This window comes from Cnephaeus nilssonii (assembly GCF_951640355.1).
Source record: "Cnephaeus nilssonii genome assembly, chromosome: 16".
NCBI lineage: Eukaryota > Metazoa > Chordata > Mammalia > Chiroptera > Vespertilionidae > Cnephaeus > Cnephaeus nilssonii.
In genome coordinates this window covers 3,114,426-3,138,363 of record NC_137087.1, presented here as the reverse complement: position 1 = coordinate 3,138,363, position 23,938 = coordinate 3,114,426, and the positions used below count along the sequence as shown (strand labels likewise).

The 23,938-nt window shown below is 60.9% G+C and overlaps 1 protein-coding gene across 1 annotated transcript in view; it reads left to right on the top strand.

Moving 5' to 3' along the window:
* The window catches only part of GRID1 (glutamate ionotropic receptor delta type subunit 1), a gene marked incomplete at its 3' end in the record, with an annotated part of 641,508 nt that extends 617,883 nt beyond the window's left edge, over nucleotides 1–23,625 (top strand). Inside the window, exons 14-16 of the mRNA XM_079793699.1 lie at nucleotides 8,331–8,497; nucleotides 13,069–13,309; nucleotides 23,200–23,625. Coding sequence (XP_079649825.1) covers nucleotides 8,331–8,497; nucleotides 13,069–13,309; nucleotides 23,200–23,625 — 834 coding nt within the window. The remainder of the gene's footprint in view (nucleotides 1–8,330; nucleotides 8,498–13,068; nucleotides 13,310–23,199) is intronic.
* Between the last annotated feature and the right edge of the window lie 313 nt (nucleotides 23,626–23,938).

Below are 23,938 nucleotides of genomic sequence, written 5' to 3'. Positions count from 1 at the left end.
ATTGGGGCTGTCTTTGACTCCCACCTTTGAAAGTGTGTGTGTGTGTGTGTGTGTGTGTGTGTGTGTGTGTGTGTGACATCACACACACAAACAGAGATGGGCAGAGACAGACCGAGAGGCAGAGAGTGAGAGATGAGAGGTGGGATTAGCTCAAATCTGGAAGAGGGGCGAGAACAGTAAAAAGCATGCCTCCCAGGACCAGGTAAAGAAAGCAGAAACGGTGAGGGAATGGTGAGGGTAGAAGTGGAATTTGCTGTCTCTACTGCTTCAGTAATCCCCAGCAGTAGCCCTGGTCTCAGACCCCAGCTGGTCACATGGGCAGTGCTGGTCACATGGGCAGTGTTAGTCACATGGGCAGTGCTGGTCACATGGGCAGTGCCGGTCACATGGGCAGTGCTGGTCACATGGGCAGTGCTGGTCACATGGGCAGTGTTAGTCACATGGGCAATGCGGAGGGGCCTGGGCAGTGCCGGTCACATGGGCAGTGCTGGTCACATGGGCAGTGCTGGTCACATGGGCAGTGTTAGTCACATGGGCAGTGCTGAGGGGCCTGGGCAGTGCCGGTCACATGGGCAGTGTTAGTCACATGGGCAGTGCCGGTCACATGGGCAGTGCTGGTCACATGGGCAGTGCTGGTCACATGGGCAGTGTTAGTCACATGGGCAGTGCTGAGGGGCCTGGGCAGTGCTGGTCACATGGGCAGTGTTAGTCACATGGGCAGTGCCGGTCACATGGGCAGTGCCGGTCACATGGGCAGTGGCCACGCCCTGCGTCGGGAGGGTCCGGCATCTGGGCTGCGTGGAGGCTGTGGTTGAGCCTCCCCTCCAGGGCCAGTCCTCCTGATTCCCTGCCTCCCCGATGCTGCGCATCCTGAAAGGAGAGCCCAGAGCTTGCTGGCTGAGCCTGGTCCCCGTGGCCCTTTCCTCAGGACGTGCCCGCCGCTGCATCTCCTCACAGTTCTGGGGAGCACCTGGTGCCCGCCCCGGAGCCGGGCAGTGCTGGGGCCTCGCTCTCAGGGCGGCATTTAGCAAAGGCCGCAGAGGACACAGCACGCAGGGGTCACAGGGTGAGAGTGTGCGACATAAAGCTGCAGGGATGGTCTGCACACAGTAAGGGACACTCTCAGTCTCAGCTGTGATCACCTCAACATCCCTGCTTCTCTCTGCTCCCAGCACAGACCCAGGGCGGGTCCCAGCCCTTGGGGCTGAAGGGCACAGGAGGAGCACTGCTTCCCACCACCTACTGTGCGCATGCAGGGACCACTGCTTCCCACCTCCTACTGTGCGCATGCAGGGACCACTGCTCCCACCTCCTACTGTGCGCATGCAGGGACCACTGCTTCCCACCTCCTACTGTGCGCATGCAGGGACCACTGCTTCCCACCTCCTACTGTGCGCATGCAGGGACCACTGCTTCCCACCTCCTACTGTGCGCATGCAGGGACCACTGCTTCCCACCTCCTACTGTGCGCATGCAGGGAGCACTGCTTCCACCTCCTACTGTGCGCATGCAGGGAGCACTGCTTCCACCTCCTACTGTGCGCATGCAGGGACCACTGCTCCCACCTCCTACTGTGCGTATGCAGGGAGCACTGCTTCCCACCTCCTGCTGTGTGCATGCAGGGACCACTGCTTCTCACCTCCTACTGTGCGCATGCAGGGACCACTGCTTCTCACCTCCTACTGTGCGCACATGCAGGGAGCACTGCTTCCCACCTCCTACTGTGCGCATGCAGGGAGCACTGCTTCCCACCTCCTACTGTGCGCATGCAGGGACCACTGCTTCTCACCTCCTACTGTGCGCACATGCAGGGAGCACTGCTTCCCACCACCTACTGTGCGCATGCAGGGAGCACTGCTTCCCACCTCCTACTGTGCGCACGCAGGGAGCACTGCTTCCCGCCTCCTACTGTGCGCATGCAGGGACCACTGCTTCCACCTCCTACTGTGCGCATGCAAGGACCACTGCTTCCCATCTCCTACTGTGCGCATGCAGGGACCACTGCTTCTCACCTCCTACTGTGCGCATGCAGGGAGCACTGCTTCCACCTCCTACTGTGCGCATGCAGGGACCACTGCTTCCCATCTCCTACTGTGCGCATGCAGGGACCACTGCTTCTCACCTCCTACTGTGCGCATGCAGGGACCACTGCTTCCCACCTCCTACTGTGCGCATGCAGGGAGCACTGCTTCCCACCTCCTACTGTGTGCATGCAGGGAGCACTACTTCCCACCTCCTACTGTGCGCATGCAGGGAGCACTGCGGGGCTAGTCCCTGTGCTCGCTTCTGGGACGTGGGCCACACGAGTGTCAATCCTGCTTAGGCTGCTTCCTTCCCCAGGATGACATTTTTTATTCTGTATCTTTTCTCTGTAACCTTTTTGTGTCTAGGCCAGCCAATTCACTTTCTTTTAGAACATTCTTACTCTCTCTGTGGAGTGACTCAGATTAGAATGTTGTTTATCATGGTCTTCGGACAATTTGAAATTTTGACAAATCCCTGGGCAGCAGTGCGTCCTCTGCCTGCTGGAGGTTGTCTGGGGCCTGGAGTCGCTGGTGGGTGCGATGTCAGGCTTCTCAGAAGGAGAGCAGATGCTTCACCAACAGCTGTCAGGTTGGCCTGAATGGAGGAGGAGGGAGAGGAGGCGGATCCGTGTGGAGCTGGCTGTGCAGGGACCTGCCTTGTGCCCTAGGTGTACCGGTGAATAATACGGATTTTTTTCAATAGACGGAGTTACACGTATGTTGATATATATGCAATTTGATATGTATGCTATTTTGTTGTCTTGACAGCAAGCTTCAAAACTTCCTATGTCAAATTTCCTGAAGGTGTTAACATCATAGATATTTTACGATATTTAAAAATGTCGAATTTCGTGCCATAAAAAAAGAGCATTTGTAGGAAGTTTTAATTCATTACTTTATTTTGAAGAAAAGTGCTGCTGAATACTTTGGCAAGCTTATGGTGAACATGCTCCATCTCAAGATACTTGTGAACGCTGGTTTAAACACTTTAAAAGTGATGATTTAGATGTGAAAGACAAAGAATGTCCAGGTCAACCGAAAAAGTTTGGAGACCAACAATTACAAGCATTATTGGATGAAGATGCTTGCCAAACTCAAAAACAACTTGCAGAAAGATTAAACGTTGCTCAGCAAACAATTTCCGATGATTTACAAGCAATGGGAAAGATTTTAAAGGAAGGAAAATGGGTGCCACATTAACTGAACGAAAGACAAATGGAAAACCGAAAAGGCATCAGTAAAATGTTGCTTCAACTGCACGAAAGAAAGTCTTTTTTCATCAAATTGTGACTGGCGATGAAAAGTGGATTTATTTTGAGAATCCCAAATGCACTACAAGGCCAAATCGCTTCAGAAAGGAGACAATGCTCTGCCTTTGGTGGGATCAGGAAGGTATGGTATATTATGAGTTTCTAAAACCAGGTGAAACCATTAATACTGATCGCTACTGACAACAAATAATCAATTTGAACCACGCTTTGATTGTAAAATGACCAGAATGTGCCAGAAGACATGGCAAAGTAATTTTGCTTCATGATGACGCACCATCACACACTCAAAACCAGGTAAAGACACGTTAAAAGATCTTGCCTGGGAAGTATTAACCCACCTGCCGTATTCACCAGCCCTTGCTCCTTCAGATGACCACTTGTTCCGATCGATGGCACACGCACTTTCTGAGCAGCACTTCAGAACATACGAAGAAGTGGAAAATTGGGTCTCTGAATGATCTGCCTCAAAACAAGGAAAGTTCTGTTGGGACGGTATCCACAAATTACCTGAAAGCAGGCGGAAATGTATAGCTAGCAATGGACATTACTTTGAATAAAGCACTTCTGATGTTTCTCTTGAAATTATTGTGTTTCCTTAATTACAAAATCCGCCGTTAATCTGGTTCACCGGTTAATAGTGATTCCACACTCAGCACCTCCTCCAGGAGGCGGCGGTCAGCCCCAACTGCAGGTCCGCAAGAGCGGGCTGTGGCGGTGGCTGGCCCGTATCCAGAGTCCTGCACCTTCACCACAAGGCGCTCGGGAAGAGGCTGGGCCATGGTCACCCTCGGCACAGCCGCCAGCGCAGGGGAAACGCTGGCGGAGCGGCAGGACCGTGGCCTGTGGCCCGGGAGTGAGGGACCACGGCGGTCCCAGGTGGCGTCAGCCGAAGACCACTGCCCTTGGCTTCCATCCCCCACAAACAAAGGCTCTCCCGCCGTCCTGAAGGGTCACAGGCCAGCACCTGCTGCAGTGGTTTTGACAATGAGCGCTGTGGTGCTGGCGACTGACCTGCACTTGCCCTCTGCTCGCAGGCCCTCAGTGCACCCGTGTACCCAGGTCGGGCCTGTGATCCTCGCTGGAACCCGGCGGGGTGCACCTTCACACCCCGTGGGGCTGAGGCCGGTGCCCAGCCCCTCGGCTCAGATCGCCATTGCCGAAGTACCGCCCCCACCAGCAGACGGCGGGGGCCTGGTGCCTGGGCACAGGGAAGGGACAGGCGTGCCTGCACCGGGCTCAGGCTGCGTGTGGCCTGGCGACATAACCAGAGGAGCGAGCTGTGTGACATGGGGCGCTAGAGAGGGTCAGGCTCTGCTTTGTTGGGGTGAAGGGTGGTCAGGGAGAGGCAGTTGCGTGCCACTGGGCGGTGAAAGGACTTGAGGGGCCTCTGGTTTTGAGTCCCCAGGGCCCAGAGGTCCCGCCCTAGCAGCAGGGGGAGCCCCCCCCCGCCCCCCGCGCCCCAGCAATTCCCCAGTGGGCAGAGGGGAGCGCCTGCCTCATGAAGCAGACGGATACCCAGACCAAGCTGCTGGCTCCACCGCTCACCCTCTGGGTTTATCGGGGACACGTTACCTCGCTCTCTGAGCCTCAGTTCCTTCCCCTGTAAAGGGGATTGGAGTTCCGCCCCCCCCCCCGGGATGACACTGGCTTCTGAAGGGCCCTGCAGCAGCAGGTACCCCGCCCTCCTGTGCCTGGCCCCCAGACCCTGATTCCTCCCGCACTTCTTCCTGGCCCCAGGTGGGGGGTGGGACTGAAGGCCACCTGGGAGTGTGTGGAGCCCCAGGTAGAGGGGAGGGGGCGAAGGCCACCTGGGAGTGTGTGGAGCCCCAGGTGGGGGGAGGGGTGAAGGCCACCTGGGAGTGTGCAGAGCCCAGGTGTGGAGGGGCTGGCTGGATCCCAGGCCTTGATCCAGCCTTACTTTTCAGCAGCTGCACTGCAGGTATGGAGGCAGACGCAGAGGTCTGCTGAGTCCGTGATTAGAAATGAGGAGTACATTTAATATTGTGAAGGAGCAAGCCTGGCAAAGCCCAGCTAACCCACTAAGGAGGTGAAATACAGTATTGTTTTGTTTCAATGCGGAACAGAAATCTACGGGGTCCTTTGTCTGTTAGACATTAGGACATCTACGTCAATGATCTATTTGTGACTAGTCAGCACCTATCGTGCCTCTTCGCGGGTAACATCCTTCCCCATTCATTCCTCGCAGCCACCTGGGAAGCAGGGGAGGAGCGGGACTGGGAGGCCCGAGGAAGAATGAGCCGGAATGAACAGGAAGTGGCCAAATGGCCAACTCTAATGGTCTGCTGTGTCGCTCGGCCCAGGCCACCAGCTCCTGGGTGGGGGCTGGGCTCACCCTTCTCGCTCTAGAGGAACAGCTGATGGAGCTCAATGAAGAAGGGAGTGAACTTTGTCTTCCTAAGAGACGGGAAAACCCGCAGCAAAAAGGAGCAGTTCCTCCAAGTAGGACAGGAAACCGTCCCAAAGTGGACAGGCCTCCCACGGGGGCTGAGGGAGGGCGGGGGAGGGCGGGGGAGGGCAGGAACCCCTTCCCAGGGGAGGAGAGGGTGGGTGGGGCTGGGCCCACAGGGAGGAAGCTGGACCTCTGAGCAAAGTGGGGTGAATGCTCCCACTGAAGAAAGGAGGAGGAGGAGCTGGTAGGGAGGGCCCGAGGAGGGTCCCAGCTCGTTGGAGGCAGGCGTTCGGTGTATTTGCTGCCCCTCCACATGGAGAAGCCAGAGCTTGTGGGGAGCAGCAGCGAGTAAGAGGTGGGTACTCAGTTAGCAGGGGCACGTGAAGAGCTGGTTCTGATCCTCCGAGGAGCTGCGTCTGGGAAGCTGGGGTGTGCCGCTCATCTGGATGGGGCAAGAGAGGGCCCTGGTGGGGCACAGTCATGGTGGGTGGGCTGTTCGGGTGTGTCAGAGTCTGGGATGTCCAAGAACGGTCAGTGCCAAGGAGTCTCTGTCGCATGCAGGGCTGTGGCCCAGCGGGGAGAGCGGGAGGCCTGGCAGATGCCCAGGTGGCCTTCATTGCTTCCGGAACATGTCATTGAAACCCGTGAGCTTGAGACAGCCAGGAGGTCCTGCTGCTGCGCTGGACTCCGCAGGGAGCTGAGAGCAGCCCGAAGCCGAGGGCGCGGAGGCAGGGCGGGCGGGAGGCTGGGGAGAGTGTTTCATGGGAGCCAGGGCCCCTGACTGGGCCCAGGTGCCGGCTGCGGCCCAGCGGCCCCAGGTCCCTGCTCTGACGGTGCAGGCAGCTTCCGGTCAGCCGGTGCCACTGGAAACAGACATAAGAGATACCCCAGGACACGGAGTCCCTGCTTACCAGTGAGGAGGCCGAGGGTCTGAGCCCGCAGCCCCCAGAGAAGACTCCCCTCCCCTTCCCGCCCCCGGCGGGTGGCAGGGGCTTGCGGCCAGGACGGGGCTGAGCCTGTGCCAGGACTGTAAATGCAGCTCCCTTCAGGCCACTGCTCACCTGTCCGGAGCCCACGCCGGAGCCGCCCTGCTGGGCCGGAGGCGCTGGCGTGCCACCCGCAGGGCCGGGCCGCTGCGTCCGCGTGTCCCCCGCTGGCCCAGCGCCTTTCCTTCTTCTCGGAATCCCTTGAAAGGTAGACGGAGACATAATCTTAATTCTTCCTTCAGCAGGACGTGCCCGTTTGAAATACAAATCACAGTTCTGAGGTCGTGGTGAATTGCACGTGTGGATGGAAAATGCTTCCCTCAGGCTGAAGCCAAATATCAGGTCATAAGTCAACATTTTGCTGAAAAACTTTATTACTAAGAGGCGCACCATGTATCTTTTCTTGAGAAAACAGGGTTGCCAGCAGGAAAGATTTCACAGACTGCTGCCCTCCCACGTGGAGGGGAGATGAGGTAGCTTTGCCAGGTGCTTTAGGGACTTCGGGAATCGGCGTGGCCGGAGTGAGGGTCTGACATCCTGGAATTGCTTCCTGAGGTGACGCTCTGGGCGGCTCGGGCGTGTCACTTCTCGGAGGGCCCTGGGCAGCACTGTGCGCGCCGGCGCAGCCTGCTCCGGAGAGCCACACGCTGCCCCCCCGCCCCCCGTGGGAAACCGCTGGTGGGAAAGGAGCCCAGCTGGCCCCGGGCCTCCGGGTCCCAGAAGAAGCCCGTCTGGACCCGCTTCCCGGAGGAGCGGTGGTTCCCTTCGGAGAGTCTCGGTGGAAGAGACTCGAGGAGGGACACAGGGACACGCCGACAGCGTCACGGAGCTGCTGCTGGTCGCGGGCCTCACGGCGGTGTATGGGCCTCCCCTCTGGCCGCGTCCCAGCTCCCTGGGAGCCTCGGGAGGCGGGAGGGGAGGGGAAGGCAGCGGCACCTGCTCTCTGTAGAGACAGAACCACATTCCGCTGCACGAAGAATGTCATGCTACCCATGAGCCGGCCTAGCACGGCGTCCACATTGCATCTCCGTCCAAAGTGCCACGCGGCTCACACTCTCCCCCCACCCCCCCCCCCACCCCCGGCGCCTGCCTGCGGCACAGGCAGCGCTCTGGCCCCGGCGCCTGCGGAGGACGGCGGAGGCGGGGCGTGTGTGCTAGGACGTGGGTCCCTGTGTGGGCAGCGACAGGCCACGTGGCAGAAACCCCTGTCAGTCATGGCTCCTCCCGGCATCGCCAGGGCCTGGCTTAGGTGGTGAGTCACCGCCCCGGGGGCGGAGCTGGGCCTGCCCTGTCCACCCAGCGGGCTCAGCCAGGCTCCGTGGAGAAGTAGCAAATGGAAGCTTCTATGCTCCCCGAGATCTCTGGTGGGAAAACCTCAGTTCCCTGGGGCTCTGAGGGTAGGTCCGTGCCCTGAGGTGTGCGGGGAGCCTGCCGCGGCGGCATCACCCCATCTGGCCAACTCCGGCCATGGAGTCAGCGGCAGTGGGCGGGCCTGCGGCCAGAGCACCAGCGGAGTGCGAGGTGCTGGCGGGCAGGAGGGCTGTCTCCGGGGGCCCCTCGAGTCCTACCATCCAGGTGCCTGGCCGCCTGAAGGGAGGACAGCAGGCTGGTTGGCTGACTGCGCGCTCTTCTCTTCCAGGCAAAGAAGGGGAACTACGCCTTCCTGTGGGACGTGGCGGTGGTGGAGTACGCGGCCCTGACCGATGACGACTGCGCGGTGACCGTGGTCAGCAACAGCGTCAGCAGCAAGGGCTACGGCATCGCCCTGCAGCACGGCAGCCCCTACCGGGACCTCTTCTCCCAGAGGTGGGCGCCGCGCAGGCAGCCGGGGCTGGAGGGGACCTGCTCCGGGAGATGAGAGTGAACGCGCAATTGTCCATTCACCCCTTTCCTTGGCGCCTACCTGTGCAGTGCTTGCCCCCGACCCCAGCGGGTCTGGGCCAGGCCAGGCTCCAGGAGAGGTGGGAGGGCGAGGCCAGCAGCCGGGAGTGTCACAGAGGCCACCCTGGGCAGCTGGAGACCGGGGGCCTTCCCGGAGGAGAGGGCTTGCCGCTGAAGATGAGCAGGAGGCGCCCAGTGATTTAAATTAAATGAATAAGTGATTGGACCTGGCAAGGGCCCAGCAATACTTCTTAAGGTAAATGCCAAGTGGGAAGAGTCACAGTGGACACGCACAGAAGGCCGTCAGAGGGGCAGCGCTCCATGGTGCTGCCGCTTCCCGTCGCCCAGTCGCCCAGATCAGCACCCTGGTCCTCCCCGCCGGCGAAGGGGGCAGGAGGGCGGAGGGCTGTGCGGATGCAGCCGGTCCAGCCTGAGCTGGCCTGCACCTTCCCGCTGGTTTGCTGGCAGGAGTCCACCCCGTGAACCTGACATCTGGCTCCTGGCCATGGTGGTTTCTAGAGGCTCTGGCTAGACGCCTGGCCAGCCTCCTGGAGTACAATAGTCTCGCCATCCCCCGTTCCGCCACAGGAGCGTGCCTGGTCCTTGGCCTGGGGCTGGCCTTCCTGGAGGGCGGAAGTGGAGAAGCTCGGGGGGCTTTCCCTGTTGCCAGCCGCTCCCGGGAGCTCTGTCCCCAGGATGTCTCAGCCGGAGCCCGCCCTCACACCTGTCTGTGCGGTGACGTCCTGGCGGGCGAAGGGGCAGGACTGGAGCCCAGAGAGGCGTCCGGAGGGCTGAGTGCCCAAACCCAAGCTGAGGCTGAAGTGCTGAGGTGAAGGCCCACCTGGTGGAGAGGCGTGGGGTCAGCCCCTGTGGCCTGAACGGTGCCCTCGTTACAGCACCGGGGCTCACCATGAGGAGGGCAAGCGTCGTTAGAGGTCAGATCCGCACCCTGAGGCCCTCGGGGAGCAGACACCTGGGCTCACCCGCCGCTGCCCGGCAGTGGGAGAGCGGCCGGCTCCCTGCCCCGTGCGGCCAGTGCTGCTGTCGGCTGTGCAGGCACCCCCTTCCTTCTCCCGCCTCCTGGGGTTGGACTGGGGTCTTCTCAGCACAGGCAGGTGAGCCCCGTCTGGGAAAGGCCGAGGAGGGCTCTGACTCACCCATCAGAGACTCGTTTGCAAAACCTGAAAAAGGGGTAGAATTACTTAAGTGAGATGAGGCTTGGGGTTCTGTAGGTTTTAATTGAGCCTACATGCTGTGCCGCCCTCCGCTCCCGGAGCAGGGAGCAGTGACAAGAGAGGAGGAGGAGGAGAGGTGCATCAATCGCTCAGATCCCAGGCATGAAGACGGGGCTTCCCTCCAGGGGCGCAGCCCACTGTGTTCCTGAGGGTTGCCCAGGAGGTTTTCTGAGGCAGGAGGCTCAGGGCATCCCCCAGACCACCAACCTGCGCCCCTCTCCGCAGCAGACGGTCAGGGAGCTGTGGCCAACCACCAGGCAGAGCTCCGGGAGGCCCGGGGTCCCAGCGGGAGGAGCTCAGGCCCCGCAGGCGCCCTGCCAGAGGTCTCCCGTAAGCCCTCTGGGGTCACCCTCCCGGCACCGGAGGAGAGAGCCAGATCCGCGGCTCCCTCTTCAACTCGTCCTGGGAGTCAGGGCAAGGGGGTCTCAAAGGAGGTGGGAGGGAGAGCTGAGGCATGCCACCTGGAGGGGGTGGTGGGGCTGGGGCTCACCCCATCCCTCAGCTGGATTCAGAAAGAAGGCGGTGTCTTCTGTGGTGGAGCAGGACCCATGTCGGGATGGGCTCCCCGAGAAGCAGGCCTGCCTGCACTTGCTGACCTCGGGGCTCTACGCAGTGTCCCCGATAGAGGCCCTGTGGGCTGCCCCCACCCCGGGGTCACCGTAAGCAAAACCGGCTGGTCCGGTGTCCTTGTGCTCTGGCGGGAAATCACTCGTTCCTCTGCTCGCCTCAGAGGCCTCGTGCTCGGCGAGCAGGTGCGAGTCCATGGGCTGTGCGGCTCCTGCAGCTTCCTGCCGTCTCTGTGCCGCAGCCCCCCTGGGCCAGGAGCACCCCTGGGGCGGGCGATGTGCGGCCCAGTGCTCAGGCCTCCAGGTGCGCTGACTGCGTGTGTGCGGACCGTGGCTGTTCCCCGCTGGCGGCCTGGAGAGTGAGGGGCCGGTCCCCACAGCCCTCCGTGCCCTTTACAGGAAGAAAGGGGTCGTGTAAACAGCAGGTCTCAGTCTGCTCTGGAATCACATCGCCTCCTCTCGCTCCAGCCCAGGCCTAACCTTTCCTGTTTGCGCCTCTCGCTCTGCAGAGGACGGGCCCACAGCCACAGCTGACGTGTGGCCAGCTGAGAGCACGCGCCCGCTGAGGGCCAGGCAGGCGGGGCGGGCGGCGGGCGGAGGAGTGGGCGTTGGGTACCTGCTCAGCGCTCAGTGCGCTCCCAGGGGGCCTGCGCGCAGCGGGCTCCACTCCAGGTGAGGATGAGGAGGGTGCCTGCAAGTCTGTCTGGAAAACAGGAGGACAGCTTGGCAGAGGTGCCCCGCTGGGTCCCCAGGAGCAGTGGGGGTCACTATGGGGTGTTCATCCCGCCTCGTGCCAGGAGCCAGGTTGTGCCTGTGACTGCTTTATCGCTCCTCGGTTGCTGACGTATTTCCATTTTCTTTTTGATTTGTTTGTTTTGTGTTTTATTTGATGTTTTCCTATAAATGGCCTTGCATTCGTCCTGGAATAATATTGGGCATAAAAAATACAAGGAGCCAAAAGGAGACACATCAGCAAAACTAGGCAGCCGACCTGCCATTCAGCGTGAGCAGGAGAGTGGGGCCCGGCCAGCGTCCCCCCTGAGCCAGTCCCCCCAAGAGCGCAGGCAACCTGCATGCAACAGCCTGGGGCCCGGGGGATCAGGGCCTGTCGGGCCAGCAGGACTCAGCTCTGGAGAGGAGCTTGGCCACTTTCTAGCTGCAGCTGTGGCAGGTCATCCAGATCGGAGCCCAGGGCTCCAGCAGTGAAACCGCGTGGTGAGAAGCACTAGAAGGCCCCACGGGGACTGGCATGTGGACTGATGAGCGCCCACTGCCTTTCAGCGAGGCAGCCTGTCAGTGCTGGGCCGCGCCTGCCCAGGCCGAGGTCCTGCCTTCTCCTCCGGGAATGCGGACGCTGCCCGTCGTAATGGGACTGGTTCACCTCTCTGTGGCTCAGTGGAAGTAACCCTCTCAGAGGGCTGACATGAGAATTAAACACAATTTATGAAGCTCTCAGAACATTTCTTCCTTTTAAAAATATTTTTTATTGATTTTAGAGAGAGAGGAAGGGAGAGGTAGCTAGAGAGAAACATCAATGAGAGAAACATTGATCAGCTGCCTCTTGCATGCATCCTACTGGGGATGGAGCCCGGACCTGGCATGTGCCCGACCTGGAATCTAACCATGACTTCTGGGTGCACGGGACGATGCTCACCAAGCTGAGCCACACCAGCTGGGCAGAACCTTCTAGCACACAGGCTGTGCTGGATGAGTGTGCGCTGTTTTATGATTCATCATGCTTCAGGCGTCCAGGTCCCTGTCACCTCCTCGCTGGTTTCCCTAACGCTCCCGTTCAGGCCACCGTCCCGAAGCGCCACTCGCAGCCTCTGCCTCCATCCCATCGCGTTGGGCACAGCTTCTGTCTCCACTTTGGCAGCTCCACTTGTGTGTGAGTGTGTGTGTGTGTGTGTGTGTGTGTGCGTGTGTGTGTATGAGTGTGTGTGTGTGTGAGTGTGTGTGTATGAGTGTGTGTGTGAGTGTGTGTGTATGAGTGTGTGTGAGTGTGTATGAGTGTGTGTGAGTGTGTGTGTATGAGTGTGTGTGAGTGTGTGTGCGTGTGTGTATGTGTGCGTGTGTGTGCGTGTGTGTGAGTGTGTGTGAGTGTGTGTGAGTGTGTGTGTGAGTGTGTGAGTGTGTGTGTGAGTGTGTGAGTGTGTGTGAGTGTGTGAGTGTGTGAGTGTGTGTGTGAGTGTGTGAATGTGTGTGAGTGTGTGTGTGAGTGTGTGTGTGAGTGTGTGTGTGTGTGTCGCAGAAGCTCAGCGTGGTGAGCATCGTACTGGGCACGATGAGTGAGGGAATGTTTGGCTAATCCTCCTGGGAGCGGCTTCGGGTGCAGTGACTGAATCCTGACAGAAATCACGTTGGAAGCAGGACTCCTCAGTCCGCAGCTGCGTGTGGCTCACCCCTTCCGCATTGCCAGCTCCCTCCTCGCTGACCAGGGCCCGCCTGAGGCCCGTGTGCTTTCCATGGGACCTCATCCTTGGAAGGTGGGAGCGGGTAGGGTGGGAGTGCAGAGGGCCTGGGGGCTTTTGAGGAGAGAGGGACAAGCCGGACCTGTGTTTTGGAAAACGCACATGCAGCGTGGGGAGCAGATGGGCGGAAAGGCTGGGCGAGGCGGCTGATGATGCAGCGTGTGTGGGGGGGCCGCCGAGGGCAGGAGGCCAGGACCGTGGCTCACGTGCGTCCTGTCTTGCAGGATCCTGGAGCTGCAGGACACCGGGGACCTGGACGTGCTGAAGCAGAAGTGGTGGCCGCGCACAGGCCGCTGCGACCTCGCCAGCCACGCCAATGCCCAGGCCGACGGCAGGGCCCTCAAGCTGCACAGCTTCGCCGGTGTCTTCTGCGTCCTGGCTGTCGGCCTCCTGCTCGCCTGCCTGGTGGCCGCCCTGGAGCTGTGGTGGACCAGCAACCGGTGCCGCCAGGAGACCCCCAAAGAGGTCCGTGCAGGCCCTGCTCCCCTGTTCTGACCCCACGCTGGGGAGTCCTGGGTGGCGGGCAGGCAGTTTCCGTCCGGGCGGTGCGGGCCGCGGCTCCTGTGGGGACAGCGGTTCACACGGGAGGACCCGGTGTCTTGGTTTCAGTTTGATTTTAAAGCCAGAGACCATGAGGGGGTGTGTTCATTCAGACAAAGTGCAGAGGCAGCAGCCAGGGCCGCCGAGGAGCTGACTGTCCCTGAAGAGCGGGCACAGCCTGAGGGGCGCAGGAGGGCCACCCCGCTGCCCACGCCCACCCCCCCTGCAGGGCCCAGCCTGGTTCTCCTAGGCTTCTCACCCCACCCAGAGGAGGGGCTGGCCCGGCCCCGGCCCCACCCCTCCCTCCCTCCCTCCTCCCAGGCCCAGCCTGGCCTGCCCTCCTGCAGGCACACCCAGCCAGGGAGCCCGCAGCCCCCGGCCCAGGGCCCAGGTTCCCGCCGGCGCCCCTTCCTGCCCTCCCAGCCTCAGGCTGGCTCTGCCTTCGCACTTCCTTCTCCTCGGGTGTGCGCTTTTTTAATGTGAAGCTTTCGTTAAGGTACCGGAGACAACTTCTCTAAGGGAGGGTGGTGAGGAGTGGAGTTGGGTCAGGATGCGGGATGCTCGGCCAGCGGAACCTCCACGCAGGCCGGAGGCTCCCCACAGGCCGTCCCTGCGGTGTCTGTCTGTCCGCTGCAGCTCGCTCAGTCCAGGTGGAGACATGCAGGTCTGAGTTTCCACGAGACGCAGGGAGGCAGCCAGCGCCAAGACCAAAGGCAGTGCAGCCGCGGCTCTGCGCTGGAGAAGCGGCCTCACGCAGACACCCGTCCCTGCGGCCTGCCAGGCGGCGGTGAGGGCTCCGCAGCTGCTCCTCCGGCCGGTCTGTGGGCGCAGAGCCTCAGGGCCAGCGGGTGCGGGAGCCGCTCCTGTAGGCTGGGGGACAGGCTCTCGTGGATCCACTCTCCACGGCTGGTTCTTTAAAACCACCGGGGCCCAGAGCCATTCCTCTGCAAACCCCCTCAGGTCGGGGGAAGGGAGAGACCACCGGAGGGTGCGAGGCACAGACAGGGAGGAGCCGCCCTGGGCCCCAGAGCAGACTCAGCCTCCAGAACGTTCCTGGTGAGCCAGGCTCAGCGAGTCATTGTTCCTCCGGACCGCAAGTCCTGTCTGCACAGGTCACGTCCCTTCACACCCTCGTCTAGTGGTTAGAGACAGGCTCAGCCTGGGCAGCCCAGAGTGCAGGGTCGGGCTGTGAGTGCGAGTGAGCATGTGAGGGTGAGTGTGTGTGAGTGTGAGAGAGTGTGTGTGTGTGTGTGATTGTATATAAGTGTGTGTGACTGTGTATGAGTGTGAGGGTATGTATGTGTGAGTGACTGTATATGAGTGTGAGGGTGTGTGTGTATGAGAGTGACTGTATGAGTTTGAGTGTGAGAGTGAGTGTGTGTGACTGTATAAGTGTGTGTGTGTGTGGCTGTATATGAGTGTGAGGGTGTGTGTGACTGCATATGAGTGTGTGTGTGTGAGTGAGTGACTGTGTGTGAGTGAGTGTGTGTGAGTGACTGTATATGAGTGTGAGGGTGTGTGTGACTGCATATGAGTGTGTGGGTGTGAGAGAGTATGTGTGACTGTATATGAGTGTGTGAGTGAGTGACTGTGTGTGAGTGAGTGTGTGTGAGTGACTGTATATGAGTATGAGGGTGTGTGTGACTGCATATGAGTGTGTGGGTGTAAGAGAGTATGTGTAACTGTATATGAGTGTGTGAGTGAGTGACTGTATGAGTGAGTGTGTGTGAGTGACTGTGTATGAGTGTGAGGGTGTGTGTGAATGTTTATGTGTGAGTGACTATGAGTGTGTGTGTGTGAGTGTGTGAAAGGGGGGGGGCTGCGGAGACACTGGCAGAGGTGGGAAGAGAGAGCCAGGCCAGGAAGCGGGTGGGGAGCCCTGTGAGCAGCTCCCTCCGTGGCAGTCAGCCTGTCTCCCGCTCTGGCTCCTGCATGTGCCTGGGCGCGCACGAGGGGTGAGGATGAAGCACGGGTCCGGCTCCCACGGGAGGGTGGACGGTGAGGAGGCCGTGAAGAGTTTTGCATCCAACCCCCAGGCCCTCAGGCGGTGCGTGTAAGAACCATGCCATCTTCCTCCTGTGCTCAGGGGCTTCTGGTCTTCCGGTGAAGTTCCTCCCTCCCTCCCTCCTTTCCTCCTTTAAGGAGGGCGCCTGTGGGAACGAGCCTGCCCTCGGGCTTACCTCCCACAGGGGGACAGAGAAGCCAGCCAGGCAGTCTCCGTCCTGGGAGGGAGCCGCGGGGCCCCTCACATGCCCGGGTCCTCGGGTGGGGGTGCAGGGCTGCGGGTGAGGGAGAGCTCTCGGGGTCGGGTTGTGGAGCTGCTAGTAGCAGGGTTTGCACAAATCCTGGAGCTGGATGAGACTGGAAGTCGCCTGTAGGAGGGTGAGCAGCACAGGCGGCCATCCTCCCCCAGAGCCCTGGGGCTGCCCTGGCACAGGAGGCTGCCGGGGGGGGGGGGGGGGGGGGGAGGGGGGGGAGGGGTGGGCGCGGGCCGGAGGGGAGGCAGGGACTTGCTCTGAAGGAAGGACTGAGCGGCCAGGGGTGTGGACCATAAAGAGGGAATAGGAACCAGGAACGCGGTTCAAAAGCAGTGTTTTAAAAGCATGTCTTCAAAACCTTCCGTGAGTAATGAGGGCGTGAATCCAGACCAGCTGGGTCCCCGGCTGCCTGTGTGTCCTGGAGAGGAGTGTGCAACCGGGGGGCGGGCCTGGCTCAGCTCACGGTGCTTTGTGGGGCACGGCCATAATCACTGTCTCCGGGGCAGTCCTCGTCCGGCCTGTGTGACGGCTGTGAGGCTAGGCACCGCCCTGAGGAGGTGGTAATGTGAGGTCAGCCCCTAATATCCACGCGGTCTGACCTCACCTTCTGAGGAGTCAGACGATGTGTGGCCACCCAGTGCAGTGAGCAGGCCGCGCTCTGCAGATGCAGTCCAGAGCCAGCGCCAGAGTTATGGGGGAAGTGGAATCATTGCTCTGAGGATAAAATACTCATGAAATAAAGATGAGACTGCACGAACGGGAGAGGACCTGAGGACTGAGGGAGGAGCATCTGTCACTGGGCGGACCTGGGGTTCTGGTCGCTGCCTTGCTGCGCCCGCTGCAGATAGGAGCTGACCCAGGCCGGGAGCCAACCTAGTCTCGCCCGCTCTCCTCCAGGCCAGGCAGCCGGGCCTCGGAGCAGCTGGCCCTCAGGGTGGCCAGGCTGACCCTGCCTGCACGCCCTCCTGCTCCCTGTGCGGATTCCACCTGGGGCCTCCCTGGGGCCCCGCCCCCACTCCTCTGATGCTTCTCCAGCTTCACCGACAGCCTCACAGCTGCCCGGGCTCCAGGAGGGAAGGTGTCCAAGGGCCTCTGTAGCCCTGTCCCCTGGGTTGGTCACTGGTGGCCCCGGGGCTCCTCCCTTAAAGGACCGTGTGAGGGCAGGAGGGACACAGGGACAATAGTCCTGCGTGCGTGAGTCAGCACGCCTTCCCTGTGCCGGGAGAGTGGCGGTTCTCCTGGGCTCTCCTCCAGACTCCTCAGAGCATGGAGGGGCGTCCCGACCCTGGGAAGCAGGGCTCAGGAGCGATCCAGCTGAACCGGGATGCAATGCCGTGCCTGTGCTGGGCCATGCTTGGGTGTGCCCTGGGTGTGTGCTAGGTGTGTCCTGGGCAGTGCTTGCGTGTGCGCTGGGTGTGCCCTGGGTGTGCGCTGGGTGTGCCCTGGGTGTGCGCTAGGTGTGCCTGGGTGTGCCTGGGTGTGCCCTGGGTGTGCCCTGGGTGTGCGCTGGGTGTGTGCTGAGTGTGTCCTGGGTGTGCGCTGGGTGTGCCCTGGGTGTGCCCTGGGTGTGCTCTGGGTGTGCGCTGGGTGTGCCCTGGGTGTGCTCTGGGTGTGCTGGGCTGTCCTCAGATGTGCGCAGGAGCAGGGCCCCCCACATCCTCAGCCGGTTTGGAGAATGAAGAGTGTAGCTGCGAACTCTCCCGGCGCCAGGATTCAGGCTCCTGGCTGGGCATTTTCATCCTCGGAGCCCCAGTTTCTCCCTTTTGCTGAAAACTGAGCCCAGTGGCTACACTGCCGATATCAGACCGTTAGCAGGAGGGGAGGAGGGTGAGGGTGCTTTAGTGCAGCGGGCGCCAACCCTCCGGACCTCAGAGACCACCAGTGGTCCGTGGACCACCGGCTGGCGACCACTGTGTTTAGTCCTTAGCCCAGCAAGCACCAGCTCAGACAGGCCCCCTGCACAGCCTCCCGCGCCCTCCACGGCTGCCTTCCTGCGGGCCAACTCCAAACCGCACCAATGGGGCACCTGCCTTCTCCGCCCCAGGTGTGCTGGCACGCCGCCTGGCATCCCACCGTGTTGGGCTCTGACAGTGGCCGCTCCTTAAGGACGATGAATGGAACTCAAGCACTGAGCACCGTCTCTGTGCCAGGGACCAGGGTGGACGCTTCCCCGAGAACGTTAGCTCATCTTCTGGTAGGAGCTCAGAGGCGTTGTCGGACGCGAGGCCCAGTCAGGCTCCTGTGGAGAACACAGGTCATCTAAGTTCTGTGAATCCCTGGAGCCCATGGAGCTCTCAGGCCTGCTGCCATTGGAGGTGAGTGATCGGAGCTTCTTAGGAACAGAAGTGGGTGATTCTACGGAGGTTGTGCCAGGTGGATCGGCATCTAGAAGCTCTGCCTGCGCCTTGATGTCCGGACCAGGGTGCGACCCTGGACCACCACCTTCCGCAGGGAAACAGGGAACGTGCAGCCCAGATCTGAGGGCTGGGCTGACGTGGACTCCCATCCCCGCTCCCCTTTCCTGGACTGTGTCACCTGGAGCAAGACTGTTGGCCCTGCGGCCACCCCTGCATGCCGGTTGTGGTCACTGCTCCTTTCAGCCTCCCTCACAGCACCTGCTGTGTCACTGCTCCTCCCTCAGCGTCCTCCCTCCCCTCACAGCACCTGCTGTGTCACTGCTCCTCCCTCAGCGTCCTCCCTCCCCTCACAGCACCTGCTGTGTCACTGCTCCTCCCTCAGCGTCCTCCCTCCCCTCACAGCACCTGCTGTGTCACTGCTCCTCCTTCAGCGTCCTCCCTCCCTCACAGCACCTGCTGTGTCACTGCTCCTCCCTCAGCGTCCTCCCTCCCCTCACAGCACCTGCTGTGTCACTGCTCCTCCCTCAGCGTCCTCCCGCCCCTCACAGCACCTGCTGTGTCACTGCTCCTCCCTCAGCGTCCTCCCCTCACAGCACCTGCTGTGTCACTGCTCCTCCCTCAGCGTCCTCCCTCCCCTCACAGCACCTGCTGTGTCACTGCTCCTCCTTCAGCGTCCTCCCTCCCTCACAGCACCTGCTGTGTCACTGCTCCTCCCTCAGCGTCCTCCCTCCCCTCACAGCACCTGCTGTGTCACTGCTCCTCCCTCAGCGTCCTCCCGCCCCTCACAGCACCTGCTGTGTCACTGCTCCTCCCTCAGCGTCCTCCCCTCACAGCACCTGCTGTGTCACTGCTCCTCCCTCAGCGTCCTCCCTCCCCTCACAGCACCTGCTGTAGTCACTGCTCTTTCCCACCCCCACCCCATGGTGCTCCTCCCTCCCCACCCCATAGTGCTCCTCCCTCCCCACCCCATAGTGCTCCTCCCTCCCCACTCCATGGTGTTCCTCCCTCCCCACCTTCACCCTATGGTGCTCCTCCCTCCCTACCATGCCCTCTCCCTGCGTGTGGCTGGCTGAGCCCTGCACCTCAGAGACCTGCTTTGCTCCCATTTTCTTCCGAGGGTTTGGTTGGTGGTTTTTCCCTGTTCCACGGGGTCTGCGAATCCCGGAGGGAACACAGGAAGGAGGAGAAGGCAGGTCGCAGCAGTGAGGAGCCTCTGCCCCTTGATCCCAGGGCCACCTGCTTGGCCAGCAGTTTTCCTTTGCCGGGAGCTGCAGGCTCTGCCAGGGCTGCCTGGCCTGCCCGGGTTCCTCCAAGCTTTGCTGGCTGCAGAGAAGGGGAGGTTGTATTATCCACCCCAAGAGCGTCTGAAGTTGTCTCTCCAGTTCCCCAGCTCCCAGGATCTCTGGCACCAGTGCCGTGCCTTTCACGGGTTCTGAAATGACAATAGACTGTAGAGTCCATGTTTGCCAACGCAGCTGTGGCCTGACTGTGGCCACGCAGCCACAGGACCCGCGTCAGGAGGGCCTCGTCGGGAGCCGCGTAAGAGGCTGGTGGTCAGTGACGCAGACACAGGAGCCGCGTAGGAGGCTGGTGGTCAGTGACGCAGACACAGGAGCCGCGTAGGAGGCTGGTGGTCAGTGACGCAGACACAGGAGCCGCGTAGGAGGCTGGTGGTCAGTGACGCAGACACAGGAGCCGCGTAGGAGGCTGGTGGTCAGTGACGCAGACACAGGAGCCGCGTAGGAGGCGGTGGTCAGTGACGCAGACACAGGAGCCGCGTAGGAGGCTGGTGGTCAGTGGGGGCTAGGCTTGTCCAGAGGCTGGCCCAGGCCCAGGCCCAGGACGGCGTCACGGAGCTGGGGCTGCCGGGGCGCGCCCCTGCACCTCTTCGTCCACCAGCTTCAAGCCTGCTGTCCTCACTTGGGCCACGTCCTGCCGTGGTTCCAGGCTCAGGGCACTTTCAGCACTCTCATTGAGAAAGGACGTGAACCCTGGCCTGCCAGCGAGGGCGCGTCGACGCGGAGGGGCCGGAAACGTGGCAGTTCGCGAATACTCTGAGATTTCTCGCCTGCAGGAGTAACCACAGACAAATGGAACCCAGGAAAGGCTACGGACAGAACAGGATCGGCCATGCTGAAGGGACTTAAGAAGAGAAATTGAAGTTGGTTTCACAAACGGTTGGAGGAGTTGGGGAAAGACGGTGTATGCATCACATGGAGTTGAGCAATGAAAAGGCTCCTGGCCTCCAGCTACTTCCCCTAAGATGCCCATGACATTTGCCACCCAAAGGTGCTCTCAACTCAGGATGGTCTCCCAGCAGCCAGTGTGTTCCGCTGGTGGGCTTCAGGTCACGGCTTCTGTGTGTGAGTCATGAGCTAAGACAGGTGTGGAGAGTGTGGCTCTGCTCCCCAGGGGGCTGGGAGCCAGGGAGGGACACAGAATGGCCTGTGAGGCTGGTGTGTCCTCGGGGGTCAGCCGCATGGCTGTGCACTTGGCCAGAGGAGTTCAGACCAGCCACTTAGGGCTCCCACCGACTGGTCACTCCCCAGCCAGCACTCCAGGGGCAGCCACTGGCATGGCCCTTAGATCTGTGTAGTTTCTTCATCTTTTCCTCTGAAATCACATAAGGACTTCCACTTGGTGTGGGGTTTCTGACACCTGTACCAGGTGGGCAGCAGGCAGTGTGCCCCCTGATGGGGGCCAGGCTCGCAGCCTGAGCTCGTGGGATGCTCACCCCAGGCTGAGCTTGGCCTGCCCTTTGCTTGGAGTTGGACATCAGCAAGGTGTGGGCAGCAGGCATGACCTTGCCTGGCACATGGGCACGCGCGCTGCTGGGAAAGAGACTGCGGCTTCCCGCACCACATGGAGGGGCCTCCACCGAACCCAGGACGTCGATTGCATTGTCTGTTTCTAAGGAGCTTCAAAGCAGTTTGATGTCCCTGGTTTATGCTCAACAAATGACCAAGTTATTTGAAAGGAATGTCACATGGTCTATTTTCCTTTCTTTCCTAAGCAAACAAACAAACAGAACAATTCCCTTGATGCCACTCACCATAAGGAGAGACTCAGGGGTTAGGATCCCTCCATCTCCACAGCCTCAGGCCTCAGGAGACCAGGAGGGTCCGCTGACCCTGGGAAGTCTTTCTCTGCCATTCCCGCCCATGGCCCCCATCCCCAGCCAGGCCCAGGCCTGAGCCGTCAGCACCGGGGCACGCCCTCTGGCATCCCTGGAGCTGTTGTTCCCGGAGAACAGCCCCCTGGGAACTGAGCTTCCTGCTCCCCGTGCTGCCTCTGTGTCTCTGCCCTGCGTTTCCAGGGTGTGTCCCTGGGTGTGTCCCTGGGTGTGTCCCTGGGTGTGTCCCTGGGTGTGTCCCTGGGTGTGTTCCTGGGTGTGTCCTCGGGTGTGTTCCTGGGTGTGTCCCTGAGTGTGTCCCTGGGTGTGTCCCTGGGTGTGCCTCTGGGTGTGTTCCTGGGTGTGTCCCTGGGTGTGCCTCTGGGTGTGTCCCCAGGGTGTGTCCCTGGGTGTGTCCTTGGGTGTGTCCCTGAGTGTGTCCCTGGGTGTGTTCCTGGGTGTGTCCCTGAGTGTGTCCCTGGGTGTGTCCCTGGGTGTGTCCCTGAGTGTGTCCCTGAGTGTGTCCCCAGGGTGTGTTCCTGGGTGTGTCCCTGGGTGTGTCCCTGAGTGTGTCCCTGGGTGTGTCCCTGGGGTGTGTCCCCTGAGTGTGTCCCTGGGTGTGTCCCCAGGGTATGTCCCTGGGTGTTTCCCTGGGTGTGTCCCCTGAGTGTGTCCCTGGGTGTGTCCCTGGGGTGTGTCCCCTGGGTGTGTCCATGGGCCCCAGAGGCCAGGTCTGCAAGCCTCCGAGAGCTGCAGAAAGCCTGCCGTGGCTCTGGGTGGTGTTGCCAGAAAGGGGCCTGGGCCTGCGTGGTCGGCCTGGGGCCAGCCGGCTGGCAGTGTGTGGGTTTTTGACTTCGTGCAGGAAAGATTTCCCAACACGAGTTCAGGTGACTGAGGCAACATTTATTAAAGCGGGGGACTGAAAACAAGAAAGGGTTTCTCACAGAAGACGCAACAGGAGAGCCTGGCTGGGCCGCCCTCGCTCTCCGGAGTCAGAGAAAAGGGGGTCTCGGGGTCAGGTTGAGGGGACTAGCCTGCGAGGAGCTGCCACTGCCCATTGCTCCCCAGGTTGCAAGTCTCCTGGGGTCCCTTCGAGTAGGAGTGCAGGGCTGTGGGGGACGGAGGGGGGAGGGAATGGAGGGGCGGCTCCCCTGGGGGACAGCGCTGGGTGCTTTGTCTTGAGGGTTTGTTTCTCTCTCGCAGGCGGGAATCTGAGGGGAGGCCTCGGGAGGGTTCCAGCAGCACAGTCCCCATTTTTCCAGGTGGCTCCTCCGGGCCTTGGTCGCCACCGATGGCTCAGTGTCAGGGCCGGGCTGTCCGTCATCACAGCTGGTCCTGGGGCGGCCCACCTGGTTCTGCGCTTTTCTGGGCTGAGATGTCCTCTATCTGTGGGAGGAGTTACCTGTGGGAGGAGTTACCTGTGGGAGAAGTTACCTGTGGGAGGAGTTACTTGTGGGAGGAGTTACTTGTGGGAGGAGTTACCTGTGGGGGAAGTTACCTGTGGGAGAAGTTACCTGTGGGAGGAGTTATCTGTGGGAGGAGTTACCTGTGGGAGGAGTTACTTGTGGGAGAAGTTACCTGTGGGAGGAGTTACTTGTGGGAGGAGTTACTTGTGGGAGGAGTTACTTGTGGGAGGAGTTACCCGTGGGAGAAGTTACCTGTGGGAGGAGTTATCTGTGGGAGGAGTTACCTGTGGGAGGAGTTACCTGTGGGAGAAGTTACCTGTGGGAGGAGTTACCTGTGGGGGTAGTTACCCGTGGGAGAAGTTACCCGTGGGAGAAGTTACCTGTGGGGGAAGTTACCTGTGGGAGGAGTTACCTGTGGGGGAAGTTACCTGAGGGAGAAGTTACCTGTGGGGGAAGTTACCTGTGGGAGGAGTTACCTGTGGGGGAAGTTACCTGTGGGAGGAGTTACCTGTGGGGGAAGTTACCTGTGGGAGGAGTTACCTGTGGGAGAAGTTACCTGTGGGAGGGGCTGCTGTGACTGTTCTGCGGGTTGTTCAGCCCCGGCCCCGGCGTCCCTGCCCCCGCCTGGCTGCTGGCCGTCGGGGGACGGGGGGCTGGCTGACCTCCCTGTGTTTCCCCCCAGGACAAGGAGGTGAACCTGGAGCAGGTGCATCGGCGCATGAACAGCCTCCTGGATGAGGACGTCGCTCACAAGCAGATCTCCCCGGCGTCCATTGAGCTCTCGGCCCTGGAGATGGGGGGGCTGGCGCCCAGCCAGGCCCTGGAGCCTACGCGGGAGTACCCGAACCCTCAGCTCTCAGTCAGCACCTTTCTGCCTGAGCAGAGCGGCCATGGCCCTGGCCGGACACTCTCTGCAGGGCCCAGTGGCCTGCCACTGCCGCTGGGCGGCTCGGCCACCATGCCCTCCGTGCCCTGCAAGCACAGGTCGCCCAACGGGGGGCTGTTCCGCCAGAGCCCGGTGAAGACCCCCATCCCCATGGCCTTCCAGCCCGTGCCCGGGGGCGTCCTCCCCGAGGCCCTGGACACCGCCCACGGCACCTCCATCTGACCAGCCTCTGCCCTCCCGCCGCCCACCACCCGACCAGCAGAGCTTTTTAATACGAGGAAACCACACACACACACACACACACACACGCACACGCACACACACTCGTTTTTCTTGTACATACCTGTAAATAATGACAGAATGGAGTGGGGTAAAAGTGTATTTTGAATATTCCCAATTTTCGAAGTCAGTAAAAAAAAACACAAAAACGGTGTGAACGACTTTGTAAATTTTGTTCTATATGAATAAAAAGGCAAATTCCTTGTGATCATTCTGAAGTGCCAGAGAAGGAGCCTGGCCTTCCTGAGGGCAGGAG